The sequence below is a fragment of the Coturnix japonica genome, chromosome Z (assembly GCF_054131305.1).
Source record: "Coturnix japonica strain WE chromosome Z, WE-NBRP24, whole genome shotgun sequence".
NCBI classification, from domain to species: domain Eukaryota; kingdom Metazoa; phylum Chordata; class Aves; order Galliformes; family Phasianidae; genus Coturnix; species Coturnix japonica.
Genome location: NC_140702.1, coordinates 4922704 through 4940129, shown reverse-complemented (window position 1 = coordinate 4940129; position 17426 = coordinate 4922704). Strand labels below are relative to the sequence as shown.

The window sequence follows — 17426 nt, the reverse complement described above, 5'->3', positions numbered from 1 at the left end:
AGTAGTGCAGCAGGAGTAGAAGACAAAGAGGTTTTCTTCGTGACAGCAACACCAATTATTTGATTCAAATGTGTAACTGTGATGAAGATGGTGAAGAACAGATACACCTCAAAGACATGCTTGATCACATAAGGAATGAGCATGTGATCCAAGACAGTCAGTGTGGCTTTAGCAGGGGAAGGCCATGCCTAACTAATCAGGTGGTCTTCTATGATGGAGTGACTGCATTTGTGGACAAAAGGAAGGAAACTGATGTCATTGACCTGGACTTGAGCGAGATCTTTGACATGGCCCTCCACCACATCCTTATCTCTAAACTGGAGGGATGTGGATTTGACAGGTGGACCACCTGGTGGATAAGGGATTGGTTGAAAGGCCACAGACAGAGGGTGGTGATTCATGGTTCGATGTCCAGGTGAAGGCTGATAACAAGTGGTGTCATCCAGGAGTCTGTCTTGGGACCAGTGCTTTTTAACATGGTTATCAGTGACACCAATGATGCAATGGAGTGCACCCTCTGCTGTTTGCTGAGTGGTGCGGCTGATGCAGTGGAAGGAAGGGATGCCATTCAGAGGGAGCTCAACCGAGAGGTTGGCCTAGGTGAATCTAATGAGGTTCAAGACAGCAAAGTGCAAGGTTTTGCACTTGGGCTGGAGGAATCCCAGGCATTTCTACAGCCTGGGAGGAGCAGTCCTTAAGAGAAGCCCCGCAGAGAAGGACCTGGGGGTCCTGGTGGATGAAAAACAGAACATGAGCCATCAGCGTGCTCTTGCAGCTCAGAGAGCAAATGGTCCCCTGGGCTCCATCAGAAGAGGGGATGGCCAGCAGGGACAGGGAGGTGATTGATCTTCATGATCCTTGAGGTCCCTTCCAACCCGGGCCATTCTATGATTCTGTGATTACACTCGCTGTCAGAAATAACAGCAGCTGTACAGAAGCTGGATATATTTGGGGACAGTTCTTGTAACCAGCTGATTTTAAGACCTTGCCCAAGTCGTGAGTCTTAATTGCATGTCAGAAGAAAGCTGGGAAAGTGGTTATTGCTCATTCTTTTTCATTTGCTGATTATTTCTTTAGTGTTCCTTTTCCAAAGGAGATTCTGGTGATGGAAGCAGTTGAAGAAAGAACCAAAGCAGCTCTTGCCAAGAGTGCTTGAAGTCCCTGTGGAGAGAAGCAAAGAACTTGGGCTTCCTCTGGGATGCTCCCCACCATGTCTCAGGAAGGAGACCAACTGCTGTTCCACTTTCTGCTCTGTGTGTGGAAAGGTACGTCTGGGTTTCTTCTGCTTGTTTTTTCTTTCTTTTTCTGGCTTTGAAGGAGAAGGGGTGGAGCAAAGGGAGACCCACTGGTCATTTGTTACCTCAAGAACAGGATGGATTTTACATTCACTGTGAAAAACCTGGGCTAGTAGCATGGGCATGTTTCAGGCTGGACTCTTCTTTTGCTGCTTGGTTTCCTTTTGGCTACAGGGAGACAGCTGTCTAAAGGTGTGTTTTCAAACCCACTCTCCAAAACCATGTTTCATTGTTGCAGGTGGTTCAGTGTGCTCTTGCAGTGCAGAAGCTGTAGTTTGCTGTAGAATCTGAATGGTTTCTGTTCCTAGGAGAGGACTGGGAGGTGGTAGTGAGAAGAGAATTCAATGCCTGAGGTGTATCTTAGTGAGAAATGTTGGCATGAGGTGCTGAAAGTCTTGAGCTGTCAAAGGCCAGTGATGCTCAGACTCCTTAACCTGCTGGAGCAGGGTGGAAGCAAGGAGTGGGCACTGCCGTCCCACCAGCTGCACTTGGTTCTGGTCTGCCAGGTCTGTGCTGGCCTGGATTTCTTCTGAGAAGTTTGTTGGAGCTGCTTGGAGTAGTGAAGGGTGGGGAAGAAGTGCTGCTCAAGAGCTAAAGCTCGGCTTGATCATTTTGGATGGATTTAACCATGGTATCTGAAGACATAGTTTCCATCAGAATGATCCCAGCATTGTGCAAGTGTCTCAGCTGAAGCCCCTGAGCAGATGTCTGAGAGCACCCGCCTACTCCAGCTGAGCCATAGGAAAGCTGACTGTGCCCAGTAATTACAGCTTCTGCAGATTGAATGTGCTTCCAAGTGTTTTCCTTAGTGATCAATCATGTCCCAGCACTCTGAGATTCCATCTCTGTCACAATCTGGAGCATCTCTGCAATCCTTGGTTGCCCATTCCCACCAGCGTTTCTTCCTTTCTCTCTTTAGAATCAGTGTGGTGCAGTTCCCTGTGTTTGTGAGCAGCAGCCAGCAGGCTGCAAGAGATCCAATGGCAGCTTTCAGCACACAGAGGGATGTGATGGGGACAGACTGTCCTTAGTGCCATGCAGAAGGGAGTTTTTACCGTCCTCTCTCAAGAAGTATGAAAGAATAGAGTTTGAATGATACTTGTGAGCAGGTGCTGTGCTGTAGGGGATGTCAGGTAACCATTCCTATGGGGGTGCGGGAAGGAGCAGTGAAAGTGATGTATTAGTTTGTGTTTTGGCTGTTAAAGAGGAGTTCCATTTCTGGAAGCAAAACTATGGGCTAAGATGGAAAACAGAAGGGAGAAGGCTGATACCTGGATAGTGGGCTGAGCTTTGGTGACTGCAGCCATTTGCAGTAGAAGTTTTGCTGTTTTGCAAAATGGGAGCTGATGATGAATGGGAGCTGCTCGAGGGACAGACTTCCATGTACAAGTTCCAGTGCCTCAATGACTTTCTTGTAGCGAGGAACCCCAAACTGAACATAAGACTTGAGGCGCAGCCTCCCCAGTGTTGAGTCCAAGGGGATGATTACCTCTCTGCTCCTGCTGGCCACACTATTTCTTATACAGGCCAGGATGCCGTTGGCCTTCTTGGCCACCTGGGCACACTGTTGGCTCATGTTCGGCTGAGCATCAACCAACAGCCCCAGGTCCATTTCCTCTGCACAGCCCTGCAGCCACTCAGCCCCAAGCCTATAGCGCTGCATGGGGTTATTGTGGCCAAAGTGCAGGACCTGGCACTTGGCCTGGGTGTACCACATCCCATTCACCTCAGCCCAGTGAGGTTGATCCAGCTTATCTAGATCCCTCTGAAGGGGCCTCCCTTCCCTCAGGCAGATCAACACCAGCTCCCAGTCAAAAGACAAAAAGAGAAGAAAGCAGAAATGAAGAAGGCTTCTCTGAGAGCTGCCCCTGCACCTGCAGAGGTGAGTCCTTGTTATGGACAGACACAGCTCTTGTTGTCAGGGCCTCCATCTGTCAGACATGAATGAGTCTGTAAAATCCTGAGGGAAGTGGCGTCCTGTTTCTGCACTTGCTTTGTTTCTTTGCAGTGTTTGAAGTGTTACACAAAATGAAGGATAAATCTCTAAAGCAGGTGGTCGGGATGCTGGCATGGTGATGTTACTTAGTAATTAGTGCTATTATTTTGTAGTATATTAATAGTTTGCTAATAAACAAAAAACAAGGGGGGGAGGAAGGCGTTCTGATAACAGAGGATGCTGAGAAAGCAGAAACACTGAATGCCTTCTTTGCTTCTGTCTTTAGTGAAAAGGCTCTCCCTCAGAAATCCCAGACCCTGGAGGTTAATGAGAGAGTCTGGACAATAGGAGATTTCTCTTTAGTCAGGGAAGAGGTGGTCTGTGATTGCCTAGGAAACATTAATGTCCATAAATACATGGGATGGGTGCATGGGGTGCATCCACGGGTGCTGAGAGAACTGGTGGAGGTCATTGCTGAGCCGCTCTCTGTAATCTTTCAGAGGTCTTGGAGAACTGGGGAGGTGCCTGAAGACTGGAGGATGACCAATGTCACTGCAGTCTTCAAAAAGGGCAAGAAGGAAGAGCCAGGTAATTATAGGCCAGTCAGCCTCACCTCTGTCCCAGGGAAGGTGATGGAACAGCTTGTGCTGGATGCCATCTCCAGAGAACTGGGTGATAAGGAGGTTATCAGGAGTACTCAGCATGGGTTCACCAAGGGGAGGTCGTGCTTGACCAACCTGGTGGCCTTTTATGAAGATGTCACTAGCTGGGTGGACGGGGCTAGAGTGGTAGATGTAGTCTACCTTGATTTCAGAAAGGTTTTTGATACTGTCCCCCATGACATCCTTATAACAAAGCTGAGGAAGTATGGGATAGATGAGTGGACAGTGAAGTGGGTCGTGAACTGTCTGACTGGCAGAGTGCAGAGGGTTGTCGTTGGCGGTGCTGAGAGGGGATTTGATCCAGGTTTATAAATACCTGAGGTGTGGGGGCCATAGTGGCACGGCTGGTCTCTTTTCAGTAGTGCGTGGGGACAGGACTAGGGGTAATGGGCTGAAACTTCTGCATAGGAAGTTCCGCACAAATGTGTGCAAGAACCTCTTTACGGTGAGGCTGACGGAGCACTGGAACAGGCTGCCCAGGGAGGTGGTGGAGTCTCCTTCTCTGGAGATATTCAAGACCCGCCTGAACACCTACCTGTGCAACGTGGTGTAGGGAACCTGCCATGGCAGGGGGGTTGGACTCGATCACTAGAGGTCCCTTCCAACCCCTACAATTCTGTGATTCTGTTGGAAGGTGGGAATGCAAGAGAGAATATTGCGAGCAAAAGCTGTGGAGCGAGATAAATGGCATGAGAAAGCAAAGCTGAGAACTAAGGAAAGCTCCAGAAGAGAAAACAAAGTCCAGTAGGGCATATTTAGACACAGGTGAAGCATCCATGAGTGCACTGAGGAGTACTAGGGTGCTCTGGAATGTCTCTTGGGCTCCCTACAGCACACATACTTGCTCTGGGGCATGTCTGGATGTCTGTAGAGCTAATTGTGGGGCCCTGAGAAACGTCTGGGGCACATTAGGGGGCACTGGCTTCCATGTGAGTGTTCCCAGGTTCCCAGAAGTCAACAGGGAAGCCTTTGGAGACCCCTTGGGAAGACTCAGTGGGGCCCTAGAGTGATGTAGCAGCTTGTGTTGGTTGCATCTGCTTGGCAGGGAAGCGATTTCCCTGGTGAGAGCTGAGTGACTGGAAGGTGATTTCCTTGGTTTAATTAATTTAATTACCTGGATTATAATTAAATAACACTGTTCAGCGTTCAATCAAGATTAAATTTTTCCAAAGTACTTCACTCATGCATCTGTAGCAGCTTTGCTAAAATATATCAAGTTTATTCAAAATTCCAGTGATGCTCCTAAAGCACTTGAAGTGCATTTGAGGGGGGGAGTGACAAAACAGCTCTGAGAGACACATCATCAGATCAGAACATTGGAACGGTAACTAATAGCAGAGATTCTGATAAGAATATTGAAGTTTTCAAATTACCTTTTCTTAAAGTTGTATTTCACCAAGTTTCATCAATGTGCACACTGAAGAGCTGACTTGTTATCTTTCTTTTTATAAAAAATCATGTGTTACAATTGAGAGCAGAAGTTATAGGATGGAACATTCTCCAAGTAAAGTGCAAAAGAACAGACTCAGTGTTCTGTACAGCGTGGGCAGATCTTGAATTATTCCAGCAGTTAACTCCTGAATTTTTTTTCAGACTCTCAGCGGAGTTTTATACAGCGAGACTGTAGGGATCATTGCTTAGATTTCCTTCAAGTACCTATGGAATACCTGTACATTCTCTTAATTGAAACACTGTCTTTAACAGAATGAAATTTGAGAAATGAAATGTAATAACTCCAATGTGAGTGTATCATCTCACCAGTGGCCTGCTAAAAGCTGTGGAACAGATGCTGTGTCAGATCGTACTCAGAGAGTGGAAAATCTTCATCAAGCTCCCTTAACAGGTAGGTTGTTGCTGTTCCAAAGAAAGCAACTGCAAATTTTCATGCCAAAGCCCAAATCCAGCTATGTGGGAAACACACGGCCCCCATTACAGGGATGTGCTGCAAGTTTCAAAACCAGCCATAATATTGCACAAGAGAGATTTGGGTCTGGCTTTGCTAAATAGGAAGGTCAGTGCGGCTGTAAGATCTGATTGGTGAGGAAAGAACCCACTGCCTCCTAACCTGTTGCCTGCCAGAATCCAAGCTTGAGATGCTAGATGCCTTGGTTTGAAGGATAGTGGAGTAACGTGAGAGGGTCACGTTTTGCCATGTTGCTCCTCATAGAGGATCCTCCTTGGAGAAGGAGAAGTCATGCTTAATTGAATGGAGGTAGGACTGGGAATTGATTTCTCAGCAGCTGGAGATAAGACTTTCTGCAGTGCTTTTCTCTTTGGTAGAATCAGTTGCCTATAGACAAGTTGCTGTCTGCTTCTGTTCTGAAGCACTAATGGACCAAAGCATTGGGCTGCTCTGACAAAACATGCCTCAAACTGCTAGACACGAGCTGGACTGTAAATCCATAGTATGCTTTCTGTCACTTGGTCTCTTTAGTTGCTGACTCTATCTCTGGGGTCTTACTGACAGGCAGGACTGTGTTCAGGATGGCTTTTTGGTGCACACGCTGCAGACAGAGGCTGCACGGGCTGCTGCCTCTTCACACGGTGCCACTTCTGCACTGAAGGCATTTGCTGTTGGTCAGTTTGTTCACCTGACAGTGTCATCTAGCAGGTGCCCACAAATACTGTTGCCTTCAGTGTGTCGTATAATGCTTGATGAGATGTACTCCACTTCAGGAGGATGGCACTCGGTAGTTTGTAGGTGCAGTCAATGCCACGCCATTCCTAGTTCTACCTGAGTTGTGCACCATGTGCCCAGAACCAACCCAGTTATTCCGGTTGCATATAAAGCCCTGAAAAGCCATCAGTCACCAGTTTATTTGTTCTGCCCCAACATCTGTGCAGCCATTTAAAAATCCTTTTCTTTTGCAGGTCCCTTGCAGCCCGTCCTGGCAGCCTGCAGTAACGAGTCCTTTTTCCATCGCTGTGCCACCTTGCTTTGTTACTGCAGGCTGGACATTCAAAATACAGAGAAGCTCCTGTTGTACTGCAACACCTCTCTGATATAAGGTAATCCCTTCTTGCCATTATTCTGTTGGTTCTTGTAGAGATCAGTACACATGGGAACTTTTCTCTTTGTCCTTTGTCAAAAGCTCTGCTTTGCTGTTTGCTTGCTCCAGTGCAGACAATGCTGGACGTTCTTTGCTGGCAGTTACCTGTCTGTGACAAACATTTTCCTTGGTAAAGACCTCGGGACACTTAATGCTGCATGTGACAATGGACACCGGCCAACCTGACATTTTCCAGATAGATAACGAGTTACAGCCATGAGGCAGTCCAGGCTTTGGGGGGATTGTTAACCTTTAGAAAAGAGGTTTCCATTGCAGCCAATCCATCACCAGTATGCAACAGGGATCTTTACTGCGTCAGTGGAAGAGTGCTGCTGGCTTTCATGGGGGCGTTACTTAATGGGATTGTTTGGTTTCCCAAAGCAGACATACGAGCTCAGCCATTGTTTCCCTTATAGTTCCTTATTTCCAGAGCTCTGGGATTTGTTGGGATTTCTTAGGAACAAATCTGAACTCTGGGAAAGTGGTGTTTTCTTGTGAAATACCTTGGTCTGAATCACAGCTCTCATTGGAAGTAAACTAAAGTTAGCTCAGAAATCCAGATTGTTTGAAATAAAGAGGATCCTACAGCCAGTGCCGTGAATCTTTTTAACTGGGCTCTGAAAAACTCCTGGAAGTGAATTCTTTCTTGTTATCACTGGCTTTGTAGCAGCCGTTTTTACATTTGCCTCAATATCATTCTGGGTTTTCTGAGTGTGTCCCGTTCCTGAAATCTCACTTCTCCTTGGGGAAATCCCCTCACAACCTTTCCTGCAGATTCCACTATACAATGTCTCAATAGCACTTAGTCAAGTGAAAGTGCAGTACCTGATGATTTTTGCCAAGATTTTTCTGTCTGTACCTTGGGAACTTTCTGCCGGGAGACAGAATTACACCAAACTCCTGAAGTAATGCAAGTTTTTCCTCATAAAATAAGCCATTTTCTGTAAATTCTTTCCTGTGTTGCTGTAACTCTCCAATTTTCAGTGATCACATGTCAACTGTTTTATGCAAAATCTTTTTCAGGAGCAATAAGGAGATGAATTGTTTCAGCTCCATGAACCGACTGCAGATCTGCAGAAGACGTCAGACCCAGTGAATTCTTCCATCTGTTCCAACCTGAGTTCCATCGTGTTTATAAATCTGGGAGCAGAGCAGAGTGGCACTCGTGCTGCCCCTGCAGACACAGCTCACTAGCAGCATCTGCCAAACACTGCCAACATCACTGCCCAAACTGCTGCACCACAGGTGGAGGTTACTGCCAGATATACATTGTTCGGAACACCAGAGCCAATACAAAACTTATTTTAATGTGAGTTTGGAATTTATTTCCCAATCAATCCCCATCTGGCCTCTAAGTTAAGATGGGGGAGGTGCCATCCCCAGCCCTGCACAGCAGCCTCCACAGCTCACACGGTGATCACCCATCCGCTGCACATGGTGTCGAGTGACGTCAGTGTTCATTCCCAGAACATAGTGCTTTTTAAAGTGCAATATGCAGGAAATCCTGGTTAGGAGAAGCATCCAGAATGTCAGAGGATGGTCCGAGTGGAACAGTTCAGATGTTTGCTCTATGATCTCTTGTCTTCAAGCTTCTTCTAGGAAGGCTGTAGCATTACGAACAGAAATACATTACCCTTTGATTACACTTTGCATGCCACATGCACTCTGTTAAGTTTTAACATATCAAGCACTAAGTGTTGTTGCAGTGCCATTTGCAATGCTTGTTGCACTTGTGAGTTTAATTCTTCAAAAGCATGTCTAGTCCAATTTGACAACATGTGGACTTGCCAGGTGGTGTTTTCAAAGATGACTTTATGTTTTGCCAGGACAATTTATAGAGCAAATATGTTCTCTAATATCGTAGAGATTCTCGGTCCAGCAGTCAGCTCTGAACTGAGCTGAACACTCGATTTGGGCAGCACTATCACTATACCACGCTACAACTCTGAACATTGCTCCAAGGCTAAATACAAATAGAATTTTCCATTTGAGCATCTCCAAGGCAATCCAAATGGTTCAGGATAAAGACTGATTTGGCCAGTTCAGGTATTGATATAGTCTATAGAAATTTCAGAGAACAGAGTGCGTAGGGCACCCCACCATATAAATTACAAGAGGGTGACCCCAGCACATTCACATCTCTTATCAAAACTTAGACACTTTCCAACAACCGTGTTCCCAATGGGCCTCCTGGACTGGTGTTACAATCAATGACTCCATGACACTACATCACGTTGCAAAGGGCTTTATGATGGGTTTCTTCTGTGACCACATCTAACTGATAGCAGATAGGTCCCTTGATTCAAATCCCAGTTTGTTAGGAAGTTGGAGATACCATGGATAGTTACACGTCAGTCATCATCAGGTGGATAAAAGCAAGGAATGAAGGTGTCAAAAGGAATGGTACCACAGTGCAGGGAGTGCTGGTGAGCCAGGACGACCTGTACAAACTGTGTTAACCCCAGTGTGAAGTTGAACCGTTCTCAGGACTGACATCACCACCCACAGCCACCCAGAGATAATATTGTTAAGAAGCACGCAGGCCAAGCTCTGGGAAGCAATTACGGCAAAGCCAGCTGCCAAGGGTTAATGCTTATCAAGTGATTCCAGTGAAAGATCGGAGTCTGGATTGGTTGGGGAGGGAAGGATTTGTTGTTGTTGTTGTTTGTTTCCTTTCATCTTTGTGTGTGTTTCCATCTGTTTGGTTTTTAAATACTCCTTAGTTTCTTTAAAAAATAATTAAAACAATTCCAAATAAGCATGGCACCATTGAACTTATAACTCCAGATGAGCTTGATAATACTGACAAATTCCGCCGCAAAAACACATCTACCTCTCACACGTGGAATCTATGAGCAGAATCTAGCACAGAAGGCCACTGCCCCGCCCTCCACTATGAGCTGGGCCAGAAGGCCTCACTGTCCAATAGCTGAAGGCCACTGCCCCGCCCTCCACTATGAGCTGGGCCAGCACACAGCACAGAAGGTGCTGGCGCAGCACCCCCAAGGCATTCACTGTCTGCACACCCTTGCGACAGGGACGAGAGGCAGTGGGCGCTACGGGGTCAGGGGCAGCTGTCCTTGCAGACCCCACGAGTGAGAGCAGAGCGATTGTTGGTGGCCTTTGGCCAGAGCTTTTGGAGGCCGAAGGTCTCTTCAGCTTCAGATCTTGCCATGGCCGTGCTGCGAGGCAGTGCGGGACGGGGACAAGGCAAGTGCAGCCGGCCCTCTCCCCGCCGGGGCCCGGCACAGCCCGCAGCCTGCGCTGCGCAGCAGGAGGAGAAGAGCTGGGAGCTGGAGGTGCTGCAGGCCCAGCTGGAGGGCGAGCGGCTCCACTGCCAGGAGCTGCAGCGCCGCTGGGCTGCCGAGAGATGTGAGCTGCAGGAGGCGGCAGAGCGGGAGCGGCAGCTGCTGGCCGACCAACTGCATTGTGCCTGGGAGAAGCAGCAGGCCCAGGAAGAGCAGCAGCTGAAGGAGTGGGAGCAGCGGCAGCGGGCGACGGTGACCCGGCAGCTGCTGCGCTGGAAGGAGGCCGAGCTGCGCGCCACAAAGGAGCTGCTGCAGCGGGAGTGCGATGCAGCCCTGCGCCAGGCTCGGGAGCTGCAGCAGCAGCTGGCCAAGGTGCTGAGGAACCCCCCCAGCTGCAGCGAGGCGGCCCATGCCCAGCTGCAGGACGTCCTCAGCAAGCTGCGCTGGGAGACGGATGGGGAGCAGCCCGCCTGCATCCGCCACCTCCAGCAGCAGCTGGAGCTGGAGAGGAGGCTCTTCAACCAGTACGTCGTGGGCAGCTTGGAAGACGAGCTCCGCAACGGAATGTCCTGCTCCCAGGACGGAGAAGGAGCTCTGCGCCGCCACTGTGCAGAGCAGGGCTCCAGTCGACCGGCCATGAAGGACGCTCACGTCCAGGTGAGATGACACACTGAGAGAGTGGGGATTGTTCAGCCTGGGGAGGGAGGGGAGGCTCCGCAGACACCACTGGAGGCACCTCTGGGCAACGTGAGCTAATGGAAGCTGTCCCTGCCCTTGGCATGGGCTTGGAACGGGAGAGTCTTGAAGGCCCCTTCCTACACAGACCATTCTGTTATGGTATGATTTTCTGGTTCTAGGTGCCAGAGACAGCCAAGGAAGACCTGGGGCTCCCTGGAAGCCGGCCCTCACCCCGCCGGGGCCCGGCACAGCCCCCTGCCTGCCCTGCGCAGTGGGAGGAGAAGAGGCAGGAGCTGAAGGCACTGCAGGCCCAGCTGGAGGGTGAGCGGCTCCGCTCCCAGGAGCTGCAGCGCCGCTGCGCTGCTGAGAGACGTGAGCGGCAGGAGGCGGCAGAGCGGGAGCGGCAGCTGCTGGCCGACAAACTGCGCTCCAAGTGGGAGCGGGTGCGGGTGTCAAAGCTGCAGCGCCTGCGGGAGCAGAGCCTGAGGCAGTGGGAAGCAGAGATTCGCCAACTGCTGCGGGAGAAGGAGGCCCAGCTGCGCCAGATGACGGAGCTGCTGCAGAAGCGGCGCAACGACACCATCCGCCACGCATGGCATCTGCAGCGGCAGCTGGCGGAGGCGCTGCTGAGGAGCGGCAGCAGCAGAGCGGACCGCAGAATGCAGCAGCAAGTCCAGCGGCAGCTCTGCTGGAAGTCCCGTGGAGAGCAGGCCGTGGAGAGCAAGCGCCTCCAGTGTGAGCTGCAGGAGCAGAGAAGGCGCTTCCTGCACTACATCCTGGAGCACGTGGAGGGGCAGCCACCCGCCTCCTGCAGCGGGGCCAGGGCCTGCCGTCGGGCTGTAGCAGAGGTGGGTGTTCAGGCTGCAGAGCAACAAGAGGCCCTGAGCAACCTGGAGAGGCAGTGCCAGGCCCTGAAGGCCCACAACCACCCTGAAGGCCCAGAAGCATGCCAGAAGCTGCAGAGTGTCCAGCAGGCTGACGTCAAACTTGGAGCACTCGGCAAGCGTCTGGAGGAAAACTGCACACAGCTCCAGGAGATGGGGACAAAGCTGAGGCCGCACGGAAATCCCAAACGGGAATGCTCCAAACCCCAGGAAAAGCTGGGGGAGCCGAACGTTTGGACAGCGGCAGTCTGCATCATGCATTGTCGCAGACCATCACCACCAATACGAAGATTCATAGCTCGTCACAGCTACAATCCTTTTGAGGGCCCGAATGAGGACCCAGAAAACGAGCTTCCACTGACAGCTGGACAATACATTTACATCTGTGGAGACATGGATGAGGATGGCTGGTTTCTGGGAGAGCTGACAGACGGCACAAGAGGACTGGTTCCTTCCAATCTGGTGGAAGAAGTTTCAGATGATGAGCTGGATACCACCGTGCCTCCAGGGCTTCGTGATCTCCTGCTGGATACCGATGATGAAGAGTGACCAGGCAGCAGGAGAGGGGCAGAAAGTGATGGTCACCATCCAGAAATCTGTGCCTGTGTGTTGGCTTAGCCTGGGGGACACCGAAATTCCTCTCCATAAGACATCAACATCTTATCAAGATTCCACCTTTCTGGATGAAGGCTACCTCCTGCTCCACTTGATGTTCAAGTGGAGTGTGGTCCATCAGCAGCAAGACCTTAAAAATTCATCCCTTGTATGACTGAGGATTTATTTCATTGGACTGGATTCAAAAAAAAAAAAACCAAAAAAATTCACAAAATACACCAAAACAACAACAACAAATATTATATATTATATAATATATATATAGTATATAATTATGTACTATATACTATATATTATGTGTAATATATAATATATATTATATATATTATAATATTCTAAAAAAAATAAAAACAACCAAACCCAAAAAGTGTGTCCAGTCTTCTTGGTTTTTGGCAGTCCGCTTTTGTAAAGGTACAAGGAAAGGAGGAGGCTGAGGAAAGCCTCCAAAGTCTTTCTCAAGCGCTCTACCTTCAAGTATTAAAATCGAGAGAGAAAGGAATCATCACTGCTTGCCTCTGTTCTTTGAGACACCTGAAGTACCTTGGAAGGCCACACTGCCTGAGCCCTACAGACAGTCTGTCCCAAAGCAGCTGTTTGATCATTTCCATTGGTTGACAATGCATAGCGCTTGCATTGTCTGCAGGCACAGACTCAGATGCACAACCACATCCTTAACTGTAGGTCCGTACATCCTTTATGTACATGCTCATGCTCCCCCTTGACATTTTCTCTCTTGAGTGTGTCAGAAGACATTAATGTGCTCTGGACTCTGTGGGAAGAGGGTGTGCAAGGACGCGGTGGTAAGTGTGTGTGGCTGTCAGGTGAGTTCCCGGACGATTGGAGGAAGGGTCACGTCACTTCCATTTACAGGAAGGGGAGCAGGGAGGACCCAGGTAACTACAGGCCGGTGAGTCTCACCTCCGTGCCTGGGAAGATTATGGAACAGATCCTCCTGGACAACAGGCTCGATCACATAAAGAACGAGCACGTAATCCTAGACAGCCAGCACGGCTTCACCAGGGGAAGGTCATGCTTAACTAATCTTGTGGCCTTCTATGATGGAGTGATGGCGTTGGTGGACGAAGGGAAGGCGACCGATGTCATTTACCTGGACCTGAGCAAGGCCTTTGACATGGTCCCCCATCTCATCCTCATCTCCAAATTGGAGGGAAGTGGAATTGATGGGTGGACAACTAGATGGATAAGCAATTGGTTGAAAGGGCGCAGACAGAGGGTGGTGGTCAATGGCTCTATGTCCAGGTGGAGGCTGGTAACGAGCGGTGTCCCTCAAGGGTCTGTCTTGGGACCGGTGCTCTTTAACATCTTCATTTATGACATCGATGAGGGAATGGAGTGCACCCTCAGCAAGTTTGCTGATGACACCAAGCTGAGTGGTGCAGTCGATTCGGTGGAGGGAACGGATGCCATTCAGAGGGACCTTGACAGGCTGGAAAGCTGGGCTCGGGTGAACCTAATGAGGTTCAACACGGAAAAGTGCAAGGTTTTGCACTTGGGCCGGAAGAACCCCAGGCACCTGTACAGGCTGGGAGGAGTTGTCCTTGAGAGCAGCTCGGCTGAAAAAGACCTAGGGGTCCTGATAGATGAGAAACTTAACATGAGCCAGCAGTGTGCTCTGGCAGCCCAGAAAGCAAATGGGATCTCCACCCATCCAGGAGAGGGGTGGTCGGCAGGTAAAGGGAGTTGATTGTCCCTCTCTACTCTGCTCTTGTGAGGCCCCATCTGGAGTACTGTGTCCAGGTGTGGAGCCCTCAGTACAAGAATGACATGGAGATTTTGGAATGGGTCCAGAGGAGGGCCACGAAGATGATCAGGGGGCTGGAGCACCTCCCCTATGAGGACAGGCTGAGGGAGTTGGGTTTGTTCAGCCTGGAGAAGAGAAGGTTGCGGGGTGACCTCATTGCAGCCTTTCAATACCTGAAGGGAACTTACTCCTAGGAGGGGAGTAAACTCTTTGAAAGGGCTGATAATAGCAGGACTAGGGGAAATGGTTTTAAGTTAAAAGAGGGAAGATTTAGGTTGGATGTTAGGAGGAAGTTCTTCACTAGGAGAGTGGTTAGGCCCTGGAACAGGCTGCCCAGGGAGGTTGTGGATGCCCCGTCCTTGGAGGTGTTAAAGACCAGGTTGGACGGGGCCCTGGGCAACCTGATCTAGTAAAGGTGTATGTTTGGTGGCCCTGCTAGGCAGGGGGGTTGGAACTACATGATCCTTGAGGTCCCTTCCAACCCGGGTCATTCTGTGATTCTGTGATTCCGTGTGTGTGTGTGTGTGTGTGTGTGTGTGCAGGGATGGGGTGGTGTCCATTGTCACGAGCACAGAGGTGTGCAAAGCGGTGGGCGATTGCTCCGTTGAAGCAAGAAGCAAGCGTGCCAGTGCTCCAGTTGTAAGGAAGTGCATTGCTGGAACAGGGCAGAGCTGAGCCTGCAACTGCAGCCTCCTTTGCACAGCCCAGCTGTCAGAGGGTGAGACAGTTGTGCTTCCTGAGCAGCTCAGGGACGTTGTGGCCAGAAGCAGCCGAGTCCAAAGTTCCTGGTGTGAAGTGCTCCGAACATCGGGCTCTCTGGGCGAGCTCCCGGCTGACAGCACTGCTCCCCTCTGCCCTCGCCTGGGCCTGCTGGGAGCTGCAGGAACTACCACTCCCAGGATGCTGTGCGGCAGCCCCGGGCGCCGCCATGACAGTGGTGTGTGCAGTGCTGTGCAGGGCTGGGCCTGTGGGCTCAGGGCACCGGGTGCTCCTTCCCTGAGGCTGCCAGGAGGTAAGGCACCGTGAGGGTGGTTTGGGGGAGAGCAAAAGACGTAGAGAGGACGTAGGTGGGACATGGAGGTGAGATAGATGGGGCATGAACTGGATCTAGAGAGAGGGGTGAGAAGGCAAGGTGGATATCCGACAGGTGGGGACAGGGGCCTGTACAGGTCAAGGGCCAAGTCCAGCTCTGCAAGCACAGCAACATGTCGGGGACGCCGGGCTGCGGCTGGGGATGGAGCAGAGCAAGATGGAGAAAGGGGGGAACATTCAGGGAGCGAAGAAATCTCCAAGTGGGGCTTTCTCCATAGCTCAGCCTGCAGCGCAGCCACACGACCTAGGCAGGCCTCAGACTCTGCTCCTGCTGCTGGGTGCTGCAGGGTGCAGCCTGGCTCAGTCCTCTCTGCACCTGGGGACTGATGGCTGTGTCTGGGATGGCAGTGAGCCTCCTCCACTCCAGGCTGAGCCACTCAGCTCTCCCTTAATTAGAATTGCCATCCATCCCCCTTTCTCATCCCTCCATTCCCACGCAGAACTGACTGAGGAGGGGAGGGATGGGTCCAATGGTGGTGGCAGATCTGGGACACTGCCCTTTCTGCTGCCCTGAAGCCACATTGCCCTGAAGGTGGGCCTGGGGGCCTGGGGAGGTGGGCTTTGGAACTGAAGGAACGGCCGCAGGCAGGCAGGCAGAAATATGGCAAAGACATTTAATCATGGAACGTAGCAAACAGTCAAGAAATGACAGTATTCCCACCCAACCATTTCCCACCCTAACAATCCTTTCTGATCCCACCCCCTCCAACTCCCACCCCCAATCAACTTCCCTCCCTCCCTCCCTCTGCCCAAAACCTCCCTCCCAGCCCCCTGTTGTAATCCCAGAAGAATGGCAGCAGCCATGGATCAAGAGAAGGACTTGACAGAGCAGCAGCTGTGGAGCAGGAGAAAGAGCAAACCGTGTTGGTGGTGGATGCGACAGGCAGTGCCAGCAGGGCGTCCCCTGCTTCAAAGTGCACCTTTCCTCTCTCACCCACCACACATTCTCTCCTGCATTCAGGCTCTGAACGATTTCTTCCCATTGGACTCCATATCCGCATGGCCAGTGCGTGATACAGAGCCCAAGTGGAACACCTGCTTGGAAAATGAAATCAACTCTCCCATTCAGTTCTATGAGCGTGCGCCTTCCTCTCAAGAGATGAGTGGTCCTATTGGAAAAATCCCTGTTAGCTGGGTGGAAGAGTAAGATGTAATCACCATTCTGTGATACGGGGTCATCCCTTTGCCTGAGATTCCTTTCCAGGTTTTGCCTTTGCAAATTAAGAAAAGGCTTTAAATTAAGATAGGCTAATAGCATCATAACCGAGCATTACTAATACATTCAATGATTAATCCCGCAGATTCCAGCACCATTGGTACCATTAGAACCTATTGGATTCACATCCAATCTATTAACAGTAAGAAGCACACAATAACCTGGATAATGCCTAATAACTCTGGTTCCTGAGACAGTAGTTTGCAAACCTGAAGGCAAAAGGTCAGCGCGCTAGGACAAACAGCCAGACAGCAATATGGTTAAATACGGCGGCATCCATCGACTGCCCGAAAAGCCATGCTTTTATAGCAGACAGACGAGGGCGTTTATAAACCATACACACCAATTGGAGGAAAGCTACTGCAATAACAGTTCCTGGTCAAAGACCTACTTTGAAAGCCTGGAGCTACTCATTCTTTTCCTAGAGGTGTCCTTGGTTCTCATGCTGTTTCTCCTGCTCCCTCCACAGCTGCTGCTCTATGAAGCCCTTCTCTTGCAGAGTGTCCAGCAGGCTGACGTCAAACTTGGAGCACTCGGCAAGCGTCTGGAGGAAAACTGCACATAGCTCCAGGAGATGGGGACAAAGCTGAGGCCGCACGGAAATCCCAAACGGGAATGCTCCAACCCCCAGGAAAAGCTGGGGGAGCCGAACGTTTGGACAGTGGCAGTCTGCATCATGCATTGTCGCAGACCATCACCACCAATACGAAGATTCATAGCTCGTCACAGCTACAATCCTTTTGAGGGCCCGAATGAGGACCCAGAAAACGAGCTTCCACTGACAGCTGGACAATACGTTTACATCTGTGGAGACATGGATGAGGATGGCTGGTTTCTGGGAGAGCTGACAGACGGCACAAGAGGACTGGTTCCTTCCAATCTGGTGGAAGAAGTTTCAGATGATGAGCTGGATACCACCGTGCCTCCAGGGCTTTGTGATCTCCTGCTGGATACCGATGACGAAGAGAGACCAGGCAGCAGGAGAGGG

At 50.4% G+C, this 17426-nt stretch overlaps 1 protein-coding gene across 2 annotated transcripts; it reads left to right on the top strand.

Moving 5' to 3' along the window:
• The first annotated feature begins 1096 nt into the window (after positions 1-1096).
• On the top strand, positions 1097-13080 carry LOC146753658 (uncharacterized). Of its 2 annotated transcripts, none has more exons than XM_085530705.1 (5): positions 1097-1265; positions 5598-5736; positions 6765-6902; positions 7967-10848; positions 11049-13080. In XM_085530705.1, exons 4-5 carry the CDS (start codon positions 10117-10119, stop codon positions 12300-12302), a joined length of 1986 nt encoding a protein of 661 aa, XP_085386831.1. In that variant the 5' UTR covers positions 1097-1265; positions 5598-5736; positions 6765-6902; positions 7967-10116; the 3' UTR covers positions 12303-13080. The 2 variants fall into 2 exon arrangements, with proteins under 2 accessions (XP_085386831.1, XP_085386830.1); XM_085530704.1 differs by lacking the exon at positions 1097-1265 and adding an exon at positions 3632-3819.
• Positions 13081-17426: the final 4346 nt, after the last annotated feature.